Here is a 16,013-nt window from a genome sequence, read left to right on the forward strand (position 1 = left end):
CTTCACAGCACATGTCAACACCCACATTAGCCCATTTATCACTTTGTTTATCATCTATATTTCTCCCCATTAGGATATAAGCTCCTCAAGGGGAATTACCTGTTTGCTAAAAGCTAAAATTAGGTCTGGCACATAGTTGGTACTGAATAAACATATATTGACTGACTCCTTTTGGTCTCACTTTGAAAACCACATCTACCAGATTTGTCTTTCTGTTATGTTGTTTTATTGGCAAAATATCTAGGAAGGCATCTACTATTTATCCTCTTTTAAATGCTAACTCAAAAGAATTAGGATGGGGCTAGGCATGATGACCCACACCTATAATTTTAGCACTTTGGAAGGTCGAGGCATAAGGATCAGTTCAGCTCAGGGGTTCAAGACCAGCCTGGGAAACATAGTGAGACCCTGTCTCTACAAAAAAATTTTAAAGTACTTGAGTATGGTGACACACGTCTATAGTCCCAGCTGCTCAGGTGGCTGAGGTGGGAGGATCATTTAACCCAGCAGGTTGAGGCTGCAGTGAGCCATGATTGTGCCACTGCACTCCAGCCTGGCCAACAGAGCAAGACACTACCTAAAAACAGACAAAAGAATTAAGGTGGCTAACACTGCTCTCAGTAGTCTCAAAAGTATTCTGCGGGGGGAGGACTCAAGATGGCGCTGTGAGAACAACCCAGGATTGGAGCTCTCGTTGAATCCGCAAAGAGGGACATGGATGAATCTGGAGAACATCATCCTCAGCAAACTGACACAAGAACAGAAAATGAAACATCGCATATTCTCACTCATAGGCGGGTGATGAAAAATGAGAACACATGGACACAGAAAGGGAAGTACTAAACACTGGGGTCTATTGGGGGGAAAAGGGGAGGGCCAGTGGGAGGGGGAGGTGGGGAGGGATAGCCTGGGGAGAAATGCCAAATGTGGGTGAAGGGGAGAAGGAAAGAAAAGCACACTGCCATGTGTGTTCCTACGCAACTGTCTTGCATGCTCTGCTCATGTACCCCAAAACCTAAAATCCAATAAAAAATTTAAATAAATAAATAAATAAATAGATAGATAGATAAAAGCTTATAGAATAAGGATATAAACGATAAAATATTCTTGCATAGCTGTAAAAAAAAAAAGTATTCTGCATTGCACTGGTGCAGATTTGTTTCAGATTCTAAGAGTATGATTTTCTGTAGTGGTATTACTCTGTAGTGGTATTACTCTTTTCTAAAGACCTTAAAAAATAAACCCAGACAATCCTAGCAATTAAGGAAAGGTCTGCATTACTTCCATTTTTACATACCAAAAAACTGAGAATAAAGTCATTTGCCTGACAGTCACAAGTCACTTTGGTAAACTTAAGATACTCTCTCAAGGGTGTTTGATTCCCAGAATGGTTTTCTTTCCTAACAGAATTCCATATTAAATCCCCAGGTTTCTTGAAACTGGATGAAACTGGTCCTACCTCCTTTGGCAACATGATCATTACTTATTTTTTGAAAACCTAACTGGAATATGACACCTAGTTGGCACTGAAATTGATGGTGGGGAATGTCAAGGAAGAAGAGGGAGGGAAGCCACTGAAGGTTCCAGGCTCTGCACTGAGTGCCACGACTTACCTGTTATTGCCGAACACAGCAGATCTCTCAGTGAGGACCGCTATCCCCACAATTCCCTAGCTCACCTTGCTCCACCCAACTTCAAGTGCATCCCAACTTTAGTACTTTGGCATATGCTCTTCCCTTTACTGGAATACTCTTTTAGATCTTCACTTGGTTGGCTCCTTCTTATCAGTCAAATGTTCCTTCCTTAGAGAGGCCTTCCCTGACTACCACAGGCAAAGTAGCTCACCATACCGACCCATAGTCATTCATTTTCTGTTTTATTTTCTTCATAGCATTGATCATGATCTGACATTATCTATTGACTAATTTATTGTTTGTCTCCCCTGATTAGCATAGAGCTCCATGTTGTTCACTGGGATCACTGCCTGGCTCACAGTAGGCATCCAAATATTTGTTGAATGAATAAAGCTCAGGAAGGTTGTTTCAACATCATAGAGCTTATAGAGATGAGGCTACAATTTGAACCCAGCTTTAAAACTGAACTCCAAATCCCATGCTCTTGACACTCTACTCCTTTCCCTCTTTCCCTATCATATAGCTAGGTCTCTCTTCCTGCCGCAGACCACTCTTCCCAGATTCTCTTTGCCAATGACTTTGGGCTCTGTCCTATAGAGGTAAAATAGCATCCTAGGAGCAGCCAGAAAGTGAAATGAAGGATGCCAAGGTAGCGATGGCTTACAGGACGGATGGGCAGTTCAGTTCTTTGTTTTTCATAGCACAGACCCTCTAACTTGATCCTTGGGTGGGCAAGGTCTACAATTCTTGGAGTTGGAATCGCACTCAGGGTAGAAAGTGAAATGTTGGTTTGCACCTACAAATGAAAAATAAAACAGTTCTTATAAGCATCAAATAATACACACTGTCTAGTTCAAGATTACAAAGTATAATTTGACCTCTGGGCCAGACTTCTGAAGCAGAACGGGTGAGAATCTTGCAGTAACCTATGATCACAGCTGAAAGGATCCACTTCCATCTCCCTCAAACTAGATTGCATGGATTCCAACTCACCTTTTCAGGAATTTAACTGTTAAACTAAAGACATGGAGGTAATAGCAAATAAGGTCACATACTGATTCAGAGATAAATGGTCATGGTGATTTGTGAACTGAACAACTTAGCCAAAGTGGCCAGGCTCAGGCCCACCAAATGAGAATACTATAAAGCAGTGGTCCCCAATCTTTTGGACACCAGGGACTGGTTTCAGAAAAGACTATTTTTCCATGGACAGTGTTGGGAAAAGGATGGTTTGGGGATGAAACCGTTCCAACTTAGATCATTAGGCATTAGATTCTCATAAAGAGAGAACAACCTAGATCCCTCACATGCATAGTTCACAATAGGGTTCACGTTCCTATGAGAATCTAATGCCACTGCTTATCTGACAAGAAGTGGAGCTCAGGTGGTAATGCTCACTCACCCTCCTGCTCACCTCCTGTTGTGCTGCCTGATTCCTAACAGGCCACAGACTGGTACCGGTCCACAGCCCAGGGGTTAGGGATCCCTGCCATAAAGGGTAGACTTAGTTTTGTTTGTAATTATTTTTGCCCTTTGGAAATTGGGACACATATTATCACAAATCACCACGCTTAAAGTGAATTTAAGTGTCTCTCTTCTAATTGGAATAGATAAGAAAAAGAAACCAAAGCCAATAAGAAGAAAAGCAGAACCATACATCTCCCCACTAGACTCCCAAGTTATCGTTCACTATCTGAATTGTGGCAACTTGTCCAGATTACATGATCTTCTATTTACATTACTTGTATTAAATATCAAAGCTTACCACAAAACTTGGAAGGGGAACATAATCAATAACTGGAAATAAAATAGGGCTCTAACTGTGGGTGGAAAAAGATTCAGGTATTTTCCAAATCCCTTCTTGTGCTGTTTAATGTATGATGATGATGATGACGATGATGATACTAACACTGCTAGTGTTTCACATGTATTGTGTATTAGTCCATCCTTGCACTGCTATAAAGAACTACCTGACACTGGGTAATTTATAAAGAAAAGAGGTTTCATTGGCTTGTGGTTCTGCAGGGTGTACAGGTAGCATGGCTGGGGAGGCCTCAGGAAACTTACAATCATGGCAGAAGAGCAAAGGGGAAGCATATCTTACATGGTGGGAACAAGAGAGAGCAGAGGGGAAGGTGCTACACACTTTTAAACAACCAAACCTCCTGATAACTCATGCACGACCACAAGAACAGCAAGGGGGAAATCCGCCCTCACGACCCAACCACCTCCCACCAGGTCCCTCCTCCAACATTGGGGATTACAATTCTACATGAGATTTGGGTGGGAACACAAATCCAAATCATAACATATTGATTCATTTATTCCTCACCTAAGGTATCATTTTTATTTCTAATTACCTAAGACAGAAACTAAGGTATTGTGAGAAATAGTAATTTATTCAAGTTTACATAGTAAGAGGTACAGGTAACATTCAAACTGAAGATCCTGCCTCTCTGTACAACACAACGAAGTACTAATTAAGCATTTTAAGCCCTTTTAAACATGAATGAAGCTTTCTCTCCTCCCAGGCTCTGGGAAAATCGAAAAATATATGATAACCATTGCTTTGAATTAAGGCTTATGATCTAAAAAGATTTAAAATAATCATTTACTTATTCAATGTATTAAACAAATATATCTTAATCAATTATAGTATGTAAGACACAACAAAGGATAATAAGATACAGTTCCTTTCCTTAATTAATTTTCAACTTAGAAAGAACCATAAGGCTGGGTGTGGTGGATTATGCCTGTAACACCAGCACTTTGGGAGGCTGTGGCAGGAAGATCAGTTGAGCCCAGGAGCCTTTTCAGATAACTGTGAATATTTTTCCTTGATACTACAACTTGAAAAATGCTAGTTACTTAAATGGTAGTTGCAAAAAGAACCATTTGAAACTATGTGAATGAACTTTTTATACTCTATTACCTTACAATCCATTCATTTACCTTGCACATTGAATGAACATTTTAGCCATCCATACTTTTGAACTTGATACCTGGGATTTATACCAGGGATACAGGGATGGTTTAACATACACAAGTCAATAAATGTGATACACCACATAAATAGAATTAAAAACAAAAATCACATAATCATCTCAGTAGATGCAGAAAAAGCATTTGACAAAATCCAGCAAACTCTCAGCAAAATCAGCATACAAGGGATATAACTTAATGTAATAAAGCCATCTATGACAAACCCACAGCCAAAGTAATACTGAATGGGGAAAAGCTGAAAGCATTCTCTCTGAGAACTGGAACAAAACAAGGGTGCCCACTCTCACCACTCCTCTTCACCATAGTACAGGAAGTCCTAGCCAGAGCAATCAGACAAGAGAAAGAAACAAAGGGCATCCAAATCAGTGAAGAGGAAGTCAAACTGTCACTCTTTGCTGACAATATGATCATTCACCTTAAAACCCTAAAGACTCCTCCAGAAAGCTCCTAGAACTAAATAATAAAAGAATTCAGCAAAGTTTCCAGATACAAGATTAATGTATACAAATCAGCAGCTCTTCTATGCACCAACAGTGACCAAGCAGAGAAACAAATCAAGAACTCAACCACTTTTACAATAGCTTAAAAAAAAGAACAACTTAGGAATATACCTAACCACGGAGTCAAAAAACCTCCACAAGGAAAACTACAAAATGCTGTGGAAAGAAATCATAGACAACACAAACAAATGGAAACACGTCCCATGCTCATGAATGGGTAGAATCGATATTGTGAAAATGACCATACTGCCAAAAGCAATCTACAAATTCAGTGCAATCCCCATCAAAATATTACCATCATTCTTCACAGAATTAGAAAAAACGATTCTAAAATTCATATGGAACCTAAAAAGAGCCTGCATAGCCTGAAGTAAGACTAAGCAAAAAGAACAAATTTGGAGGCATCACACTACCTGATTTCAAACTATACTATAAAGCCATAGTCACCAAAACAGTATTGTACTGGTATAAAAATAGTCATAGAGACCAATGAAAAAGACTAGAGAACCCAGAAATAAGCCCAAATACTTACAGTCAACTGATCTTCAACAAAGCAAACAAAAACATAAAGTGGGGAAAGGACACCCTATTGCACAAATGGTGCTGGGATAATGGGATAGCCACATATAGGAGAATAAAACTGGATCCTCATCTCTCACCTTACACAAAAATCAACTCAAGATGGATTAAGGACTTAAACCTAAGACCTGAAACTATAAAAATTCTAGAAGATGCCATTGGAAAAAAACTTCCAGACATTGGCTTAGGCAAAGATTTCATGACCAAGAACCAAAAAGCAAATGCAATATAAACAAAGACAAATAGCTGGGACCTAATTAAACTAAAGAGCTTTTGCACAGCAAAAAGGACAGTCAGCAGAGTAAACAGACAACTCACAGAGTGGGAGAAAATCTTCACAATCTATACATCTGACAAAGGACTAATATCCAGAATCTACAATTAACTCAAACAAATCAGTAAAAAATAATAATAATTATAAACGATCCCATCAAAAAGTGGGATAAGGACATGAATAGATGATTCTCAAAAGAAGATATACAAATGGCCAAGAAACATATGAAAAATGCTCAACATCACTAATGACCAAGGAAATGCAAATTGAAACCACAATGCGACACCACTTTACTCCTGCAAGAATGGCCGTAATGAAAAAATAAAAAAACAGTAGATGTTGGTGTGGATATAGTGATCAGGGAACACTTCTACACTGCTGGTGGAAATGTAAAATAGCACAGCCACTGTGGAAAACAGTGTGAAGATTCCTTACAGAATTAAAAGTAGAACTACCATTTGATCCAGCAATCCTACTGCTGGGTCTCTACCCAAAGGAAAAGTTGTCCTTATTTGAAAAGATACTTGCACATGCATGTTTATAGCAGCACAATTCACAATTGCAAAATCATGGAACCAACACAATTGCCCATCAATCAATGAGTGGATAAAGAAACTGTGGTATATGCATAGGATGGAGTACTACTCAGCCATAAAAAGGAATCAATTAACACCATTTGCAGTGACCTGGATGAGATTGGAGACTATTATTCTAAGTGAAGTAACTCAAGAATGAAAAAAAACAAACATTTATGTTCTCACTAGTATGTGGGAGCTAAGCTATGAGAACGCAAAGGCATAAGAATGATACAATGGACTTTCGAGACTTAGGGGGAAGAGTGGGGGGGTGAGGAATAGAAGATTTTAAATAAGGTGCAGTGTATACTGCTTGGGTGATGGGTGCACCAAAATCTCACAAACCACCACTAAAAAACTTACTCATGTAGCCAAATATCACCTGTATCTCAATAAGTTATGGAAAAATTACAAAAAGCAAAAGAAAAAAGTCAAATGAACAAATCTATCAATCAGTGGACCAATGACTAATGGATACAGTACAATTGTTTATGCACCGTAGAATGAGTAGGTTGAATGAAAGTAAAGCGTAAAAGGTAAATTTAGAAAATAAACATTTTAGGGGCAGCTATGAAAAAAGATTATTTAGGACACTTAAAATTGTTTAAAATTGCTGGAATTATAAATAAAATAATAAAACTTGCAAACCAAACTTAAAAGCCTAAGAAAAATCAACATTTAAATTTGCAAATTTAAAAACGAAACTATTAATTATTTATAGCTTACCTCTAAACAGTCTTTTCTGCATATAAATTCCATGCTCAAGGATACCTAAAAGACTTAAATCATTGGGTGTGGCAGTTTTGTTTAAGTGTCTACAAATTCTTTGACACTCTCTCATTGAAAAGCGGGATTTGTGTCCCTGCCCCCTTGAACCTGGCCAGACTTGGAACTACATTAACAAGCAGAGTATGACTGCAGTAACGTTATGCGATGTCTAAGGCCAAGCCATAAAAAACATGCAGCTTCCACTGGGTCTCTTGAAATACTCACCCTTGAAACACTCCATTTTAGGATATTCCTTCTCAGAACAGCTCTCATGACAAGAAAAGTCTAAGCCACATGAAGAGATCGTATGAAGGAACTCCTATAGATATTCCCATCTGAATCCATCTAGCTTTTAGGTTATCCCAGCATGGGCACCACGCACAGCTGTCATTGTGAACTGACTGTGTCCCTCCAAAATTCACATGTTGAAGCCCAAACCCACAATGATTGAATTAGAAGGTGGGGCTTTTGGGTGATAATTAGATTTAGATGAAGTCATGAGAGTGGAGTCCCCATAATAAGATTAATGTCATTATAAGAAAAGGAAGAGAGGTCAGAGATCTTTCTCTCTTTCTCTCTGAGAACCTACGAAGAAGAGGTCATGTGAGTACACAGCAAAATCATGGTTGTCTCCAAGCCAGGAAGTGGGTCCTCACCAAGAAGAGTAAATGCCAGCATCTTAATCTTGGACTTCCCAGGCTCCAGAACTATGAGAAATAAATTTCTTTTGCTTAATTTACCCAGACTATGGTTTCAGTTTACAGCAGTCCAAGCTGACTAAGACAAGTGTAAAGGAGCCTCCAGATGATTCCAGTCCCCCACCATTTCAGACACCCAAGGCATTACAGATTTCCTGACTGAGGCCCCAGACATCATGAAGCAGGGCAAAGCCATACCTGCTTGTCCAGTCAGAATTTCTGACTCATAAAATTCTTGAGCATAATAAAATCATTGTTGTTTTATGCCACTAAGTTTGGGAATGGTTTGGTATAAAGTAACAGACACCCAGATGGAACTTTAAGGCTGGGTTCTCTGTATTGGTTCTAGATTATCTGAAGTTTGTTTTCCAAGCTGATTAGATTTAAAGGCATTAATAATCCTATTAGTAGTGGTGAAAAAAAAAATACACCATAGTCCACAGCATGCAGTGGCAAAACAGGAAGCAAGGCTTTGAGTGATGAAGCAGCTGCTGCAAGCAAACATGTTAGTGAAATAAAGAAGCACAGTAGGATTGCTGGGTTGCTTCTAAGCGAACTGAAGAACTTGAGAAAAGCAAATGGTAAACTCAGGCCTTTAAAATCCAACTGTAGGCCAGGCGCAGTGGCTCACACCTATAATACAGCATTTGGGGAGGTCAAGGTGGGAGGACTGCTTGAGCCCAGGAGTTCAAGATCAGCCTGAGCAGCATAGGGACACTTCATCTCTGATTGTGGTGGCATGCACCTGTGGTCCCAGCTATTCAGAAAGCTGGGGTAGGAGGATCACTTGAGCCTGGGAGGTCAAAGCTGCAGTGAGTTGTGATCACATGACCACACTCTAGCCTGGGCAACAGAGTGAAACCTTGTCTTAAAAAATAAAAAAATAAAATCCCACTATAATGTCCATATACAGGACCAGAAAGCTTCTATGACTTCGCTAAAATTTTGAAAGCCTTATCTTTAACATCACAGGGCTGAACATTCTGAAAACCAGACCCAGAATCTAATTTTGTGAGTGGGTGAATTATAGTGAAAATTGAATTTCCAAATCTGTACAGTCTTTTATGTTAAAGTTAGGGCAATGATAGGAAAAGAGGGGGGCCTTGAAAATTGGAATGGGGATATATAGCCAGATTCCAATGAAGCCAGGGACTTTAAACCCCAAAATACTGCTGAACCTCCCTTGCTATTAGAATCAACCTCTCCTCCATCTGAAAAGGTTAAACACTCCTTGCCTAAATAACCTGTAGTGGCTTCCCATCATAAATGTATTCCAGGGAACTGCTGACCTGCCTCTATTACATCTCATTGCTTCTAGATACATAAACAGACTGAAGTCCCAGCTGCCATAACAGCCTTCCATAGGCTTCTCCACCAGTTCTCACAATTGCTGAAGGGCTAATCCTTATGATAAATCCTGTTTTCTACATTACTCATAGTGGTTCTGCTTCTCTGACCCAACCCTGACTGATACATTAGGCATGAAAGAGTGAGTCAGAAAAGTTCACTTGATAAGAAGGAAAAATAAACAGGAAGAAAGGAAAATACACCTAGAAAAAGAGGGTAGATAGCATGTAAGTCAATCGAACTGTTTCTTCCACATGGGCACACTTACGTTTTTTGAAGGATGATACTTTGGATCTGTGCCTTTGGCTATTGAGAGTTGTAATATCCGAGGAGAAGGATCAGAGATTTGAAGAGAATCTCTTGTTAAGTAATCACTGAACGGTCTATATGCAAGTGGAAACATGAAATATTATAACTGTTGGATGGAGAAACAATAATTGGATTTTCGATTGCTACAATTAACTTCCAATCAATTATATATACTGTTTCTATCTTAGGAACGTCTATCCCGTAATTATGCTCTTTCTATCAGATTGGTGTTTCTTACAATTGTTTTTTACTATGATCCATAGTAACAAGTACATTTTGGCCAGCACAGTGGCTCATGCCTGTAATTCCAACAGGCATCCCAACATGCCTGTAATCCCTCTGCCCTGAGAAGCAGAGGTGGGAGGATTGCTTGGGTCTAGAGTTTGAGACCAGCCAGGCAAACATGGTGAGATCCCCTCTCTACAAAAACTAAAAAGTTAGTCAGGTGTGGTGGCATGTGCCTGTAGTCCCAGCTACTTGCAAGGCTGAGGTGGGAGGATCACTTGGGCCCAAGAAGTCAAGGCTGCAGTGAGCCAAGACTGCACCACTGCATGACAGCCTGAGTGACAAATCGAGACCCCAGCCTTAGAAAAAAAGAGAAGTACATTTTATATGTTGATACAGCATATGTATCTCAAACTGAAATTATTATGAAATAATACTTATCCTATACAGTGTATTCTAATCTTTAAATTTTAATTTGATTTCATTATTTTAAAAACTGGAATTGATTTTATGATCTGTTATGAACGACTCATGACTTACATTATGAAAAGCACCTTATTTTCTACCAAAGTGTCCTCTTAAATTTCTGAAATAAAAATTCCAGTCACCACTGAGGGCCCCTCTGCAGTGGCCAGTTTCCTCTGTAATATGATTTTGAGACATTGCTGGTCATAACTGTCAGCTACTTGGTCAATTTTCATAGGCTGTTCCCCACATATTTCTTTCCCTGACCAAAAACATACCAATTAAGTGACAAACCTACAAGCCTAATATGGAATTTATTTTCTCAAATAAATATGTGATTACTCTCTAGGGATAGGCTATTAGTTTTGGATTTTTTTCTTTATTTCTTTTTTGCTGAGAAACAATCAATGTACCATAAAATTTACCCTTTAAAAGTATACAAGTCAGTGGTCTCTAAAACATTCTCAAAGATATGCAACCACCACCACTATCTAATTTCAGAATCCTGGGAACCACTAGTCTACTTTCAGTGGCCTATTCTGGAATTTCTTTCTTTTTTTCTTTTCCCTTCCCTCCCTCCCTCCCTCCCTTTCTCCCTTCCTCCTTCCTTCCTTACCTCCCTCCCTCCTTCCTTCCTTCCTTCCTTTCTTCCTTCCTTCCCTCCCTCCTTCCTTCCTTCCTTTCTTTTTGTACAGTCTCGTTCTGTCGCCCAGGCTTGAGGAAGTAGCAGTGTCTGAGCTCACTGCAACCTTTGCCTCCCAGGTTGAAGCAATTCTCCTGCCTCAGTCTCCCAAGTAGCTGGGATTACAAGCACATGCCACCATGCCTGGCTAATTTTTATATTTTTTAGTAGAGACAGAGTTTCACCTTGTTGGCCAGGCTGGTCTCAAATTCCTGACCTCAAGTGATCTGCCCGTCTCAGCCTCCCAAAGTGCTGGGATTACAGGCATGAGCCACCATGCCTGGCCAATAAATAGACTCACCCAAATATTTAGCCTTTTGTGTCTGCCTTCCTTCACTTAGCATGATTAGAAGATTCATGTATCATTACTTCATTCTTTTTTATGGCTGAATGATATTCCATTGTGTGGATTGCCACATTTTTTTTATATATTCATCACCCATTGACAAACATTTGAATTGTTGCCAGTTTTTGGCTATTATACACAATGCTGCTAGGAATATTTGTGTACCAGTCTTGTGTGAATGTATGTTGTCAATTATCTAGGATACATGTCTAGGAGTCTAATTGCTGGCTCATATGATAACTCTATACCTAACATTTTGAGGAACTGCACAACTGTTTTCTGTATCAGTTACAGTATTTTACATTCCCACCAGAAATATGTAAGGGTTTCAGTTTTTCCACATCCTCAATGACATGTTATTTTTGTTGATTTATTATTTATTATCATTATCCTTGCCATTCTTGTAGGTGTGAAGTGGTATCTCATTGTGATTTTAATTTGCATTTCCAGGAAGGCAAATGATGCTGAGCATCTTTTCATGTGTTTCTTGTCCATTTGTAAATCTTTTTGGATAAATGTCTATTTAAATCATGTGCCCATTTAAAAAATTGGGTTATTTGTCTTTCATTGTACAGTTTTCATGATTGCTTTTATATATTCTGAATAATAGTCCCTGATCAGACATATAATTTTCAAAAATGTTCTCCTATTTTGTGGGTTGTCTTTTCACTCTCTTGGTAGTGTCCTTTAATGCACAAAAGTTACTTTTGATGAAGTCCAATTTATTTTTTCTTTTGTCACATGTGCTTGGATAGGACAACAAAAGGTCATAGCTAAGACTGACATCAAAGATCATATCTAAGAAAACACTGCCTATCTCAAGGTCACAGAGAACTATCCCTGTGTTTTTTCTATGAGTTTTATAGTTTTAGCTCTTATATTTAGGTCTGTGATCAATTTTGAGTTAACTTTTTGTATGATATGAAGTAGGGGTCAAGCATCATTCTTCTGTATGCAAATACCCAATTATCACAACACCATTTGTTGAAAATACGATTTTTCCCCATTAAACTATCTTGATACCCTTGCCAAAAATCAATTGCCCATAATTGTAGGGGTTTAATTCTGGACTATCAATTCTGTTTCATTGATCTAAATGTCTATCCCTGTGCCTGTAATAAATTGTCTTGATTATTGCAGCTTTTTTGTGAGTTTTGAAATGGGAAACTGTCTTTTAACTTTATTCTTCTTATTCAAAATGTTTTGGCTATTTGAGGTCACTTGCATTTCTATATGAACTTTAGGATCACCTTATCAATTTCTAGGAAAAAAAGCTGGAATTTTTTTTTTTTTTTTTGAGACAGGGTCTTGCTGTCACCAAGACTGGAGTGCAGTGGCACCATCACAGCTCACTGCAGCCTTGATCTCCCAGGCTCAATAAATCCTCCAGCCTCAGCCTCCCAAGTAGCTGGGACTACAGGTGTGTGCCACCATGCCCAGCTAATTGTTTTGTTTTGATTTCTTTTGAGATGGAGTTTTACTATTGTTGTCCAGGCTGGAGTGCAATGGTGTGGGGTCTCGGCTCACTGCAACCTCTGCCTACTGGGTTCAAGCAATTCTCCTGCCTCAGACTCCCAAGTAGCTGGGATTACAGGTGCACACCACCATGCCTGGCTAATTTTTGTATTTTTAGTAGAGACAAGGTTTCACCATGTTGGCCAGGGTAGTCTTGAACTCCTTACCTCAGGTGATACACCCTCCTTGGCCTTCTAAAGTGCTGTGATTACAGGTGTGATTTTTTTTTTTTAATTTTTAGTAGAAATAAGATCTCATTATGTTGCCCAGGCTAGTCTTGAACTGCTGGCCTCAAGCAATCCTTCCACCTGCTTCCCAAAGTGCTGGGACTACAGGTATGAGCCACCATGCCAGGCCAGGAGCTAGAATTTCAATAGGGATGGCATTGAATCTGTATATCACTTTGGGGAGAACTGACATCTTAACAAAACTAAGGCTTCCAACCAATGAACAGAAAATATCTTCCCATTTATATAAATCTTCTTCAATTTCTTTCAGTAATGTTCGTAGTTTTCCATGTACATGTCTTATACTTCTTTTGTAAATTTATTTCTAAATATTTAGTTCTTTTATGATTTTAGATTATGGTAAAATACATATAAAATTTACCACCATAAACATTTTTAAGTGTACAGTGCAGTATGCTTAGGTACGGTCACAGTGTTGTACAACCAATCTCCAGGACTCTTTCCATAATGCAAAACTATATCCACTAAACTCCCCATTTCCTCCTTCCCTGTTCCCTGGCAACAACCATCCTACTTTCTATCACTATGAATTTGACTACTCTTGGTACTTCAAATAAGGGAAATCATACAGCATTTGTCTTTTCTGTGACTGGCTTATTTCACTTAGCATAATGTCCTCAAAGTTCATCCATACTGTAGAATGTGTCAGAGTTTTCTTCCTTTTAAAGGCGGAGCAATATTGTATATATGTAAAATTTTGTTCTTTTTGATACCACTGCAAAATTAGTTTTCCTTTCTTTTTTTATTTTTTTGAGACAAAGCTTCACTCTCGTTACCCAGGCTGGAGTGAAATGGTGCAATCTTGGCTCACTGCAAACTCTGCTTCCTGGGTTCAAGCGATTCTCCTGTCTCAGCCTCCTGAGTAGCTGAAATTACAGTCATGCACCACCACGCCTGGCTAATTTTGTATTTTTAGTAAAGATAGGATTTATCCATGTTGGTCAGGCTGGTCTTGAACTCCCAATCTCAGGTGATCCACCTGCCTTGGCATCCCAAAGAACTGGGATTACAGGTGTGAGCTGCAAAATTGGTTTTCTTAATTTCATCTTCAAATTGTTCATTGATAGTAGATAACTATACAATGGATTTTTGTATATTGATCTTGGATTCTGCACCTTCTTGAACTAATTAATTAGTTCTAATAGTCTTTATGCAAATTCCTTAAGATATTCTATATACAAGATCATGTCATTTGTGACTTGAGATGGTTTTACTTCTTTCTATCCGATCTGGATGCCCTTAATTTTTATTTATTTTTTCATGCCTAATTGCCCTGGCTAGAATATCCAGTATGAGACTGAATAGTAATAGTGAGAGCTGACAACTTTGTCTTGTTCCTGATCTCAGGAGGAAAGCATTCAGTCTTTTACCATTAATTATATTAGCTGTGTGCTTTTTGTAGATTCCCTTTATCAAGTTGAGTAAGTTTCCTTCTATGCCTAGTTTGTTTAGCATTTTTATCATAAAAGTATGTTGAATTTTTCCAAATGCCTTTTCTGAGTCTATTGAGATGATCATGCAGTTTTTGCTTTTTTCTTTCTATTCATTGGGCATATTGCATTGATTTTTGTATTTTGAACTCAATATATTCTCACATTTCTGGGGTAAAGCCTACTTGATCATGGTGTATATATTTTTTACATTTTGCTGGATTCATTTAGTATTTGGTATGAATTGTTGCATGTATATTTGGATTTGGTTTGCTAGTAGAGTATTTTAGTGTGGATTATAGCATGTATATTCATAAACTATATTGGTCTGTAGTTTTCTTATCTGGCAATAGCCTTTTCTGGTTTTGGTATTAGGATAATACAAATCCTCATAGAATAATTTGGAAAGTGTCTGATTTTTTGAGAGCTTGAAGGAATAGTATTAATTTTTTTCCAAACATTTTATGGAATTCACAAATAAAGCCATCTGGTTCTGAAATAAGCTTTTTAATTATTAATTCAATTTCTTCACTTGTTATAGGTCTGTGGAGACTGTCTGTTTCTTCTTGAGTCAGTTTCAGTAGTTTGTCTTTATAATAACTTGTCCATTTCATCTAGGTTAACTCATTTGCTGGCTTTTGTTTGTTTTCTCATTTTATTTGATTTTCTGAAAAAATCAAAATCAGGGTCTTGCTTTGTCATCCAGACTGGAATGCAGTGATGCAATCACAGCCCACTGCATCCTTGACCACCTGGACTCATGTGATTCTTCCACCTCAGCCTCCCAAGTGCCTGGGACCACAGGCACACGCCACCATGCCCAATTAATTTTTTAATTTTTTGTAGATATAGGGTCTCACTGTGTTGCCCAGGCTGGCCTCAAACTCCTAGCCTCAAGCGACCCTCTTGCTTCAGCTTTCCAAAGTGCTGGGATTACAGGTGTAAACCACCATGCCCTGCCCTTTTTAAAAATTTTAATATAGGCATTTACAGCTATAAATTTCCAAACAAGCACTACTTTAGCTGCATCTATATGTTATATTTTTTGTCCCCTTGTTCTTTCATTTCTTCCTTCTTTTGTGTTAGATATTTTCTACTGTGCCATTTTAATTTCCTTGTTATTTATTTTACTACATTTTAAAAATTATTTCCTTAGTTGTTTCTCTGTACCTCTTATAACAATCTAGTTCAAATTAATACCAAATTAATTTTTATGCTATATAATAACTTTGCTCCTATATAGCTCCATCCCCAGCCCCTCCTTTGTACTATTATTTATCCATTGTATGCCCATCAACATAAATTTATAATTATTGCTTTAGGCAGTTGTCTTTTATATCAGGTAGAAGAATAAGAGTTACAAACAAAAATATATATATTTACATTTTAATATAATTGTAACATACTATATAAAA

The 16,013-nt window shown here is 38.3% G+C and overlaps 1 protein-coding gene across 1 annotated transcript in view; it reads right to left on the reverse strand.

Moving 5' to 3' along the window:
• SPMAP2L (sperm microtubule associated protein 2 like) overlaps positions 1-16,013 on the reverse strand; it is a 76,706-nt gene that overhangs the window by 6,572 nt on the left and 54,121 nt on the right. Inside the window, exons 6-7 of the mRNA XM_002745809.7 lie at positions 9,647-9,761; positions 2,299-2,430 (exon numbers count right to left, since the gene is read on the reverse strand). Of these exons, the coding sequence (XP_002745855.4) occupies positions 2,299-2,430; positions 9,647-9,761 (247 nt within the window). The remainder of the gene's footprint in view (positions 1-2,298; positions 2,431-9,646; positions 9,762-16,013) is intronic.

Source organism: Callithrix jacchus, chromosome 3 (genome assembly GCF_049354715.1).
Source record: "Callithrix jacchus isolate 240 chromosome 3, calJac240_pri, whole genome shotgun sequence".
NCBI lineage: Eukaryota > Metazoa > Chordata > Mammalia > Primates > Cebidae > Callithrix > Callithrix jacchus.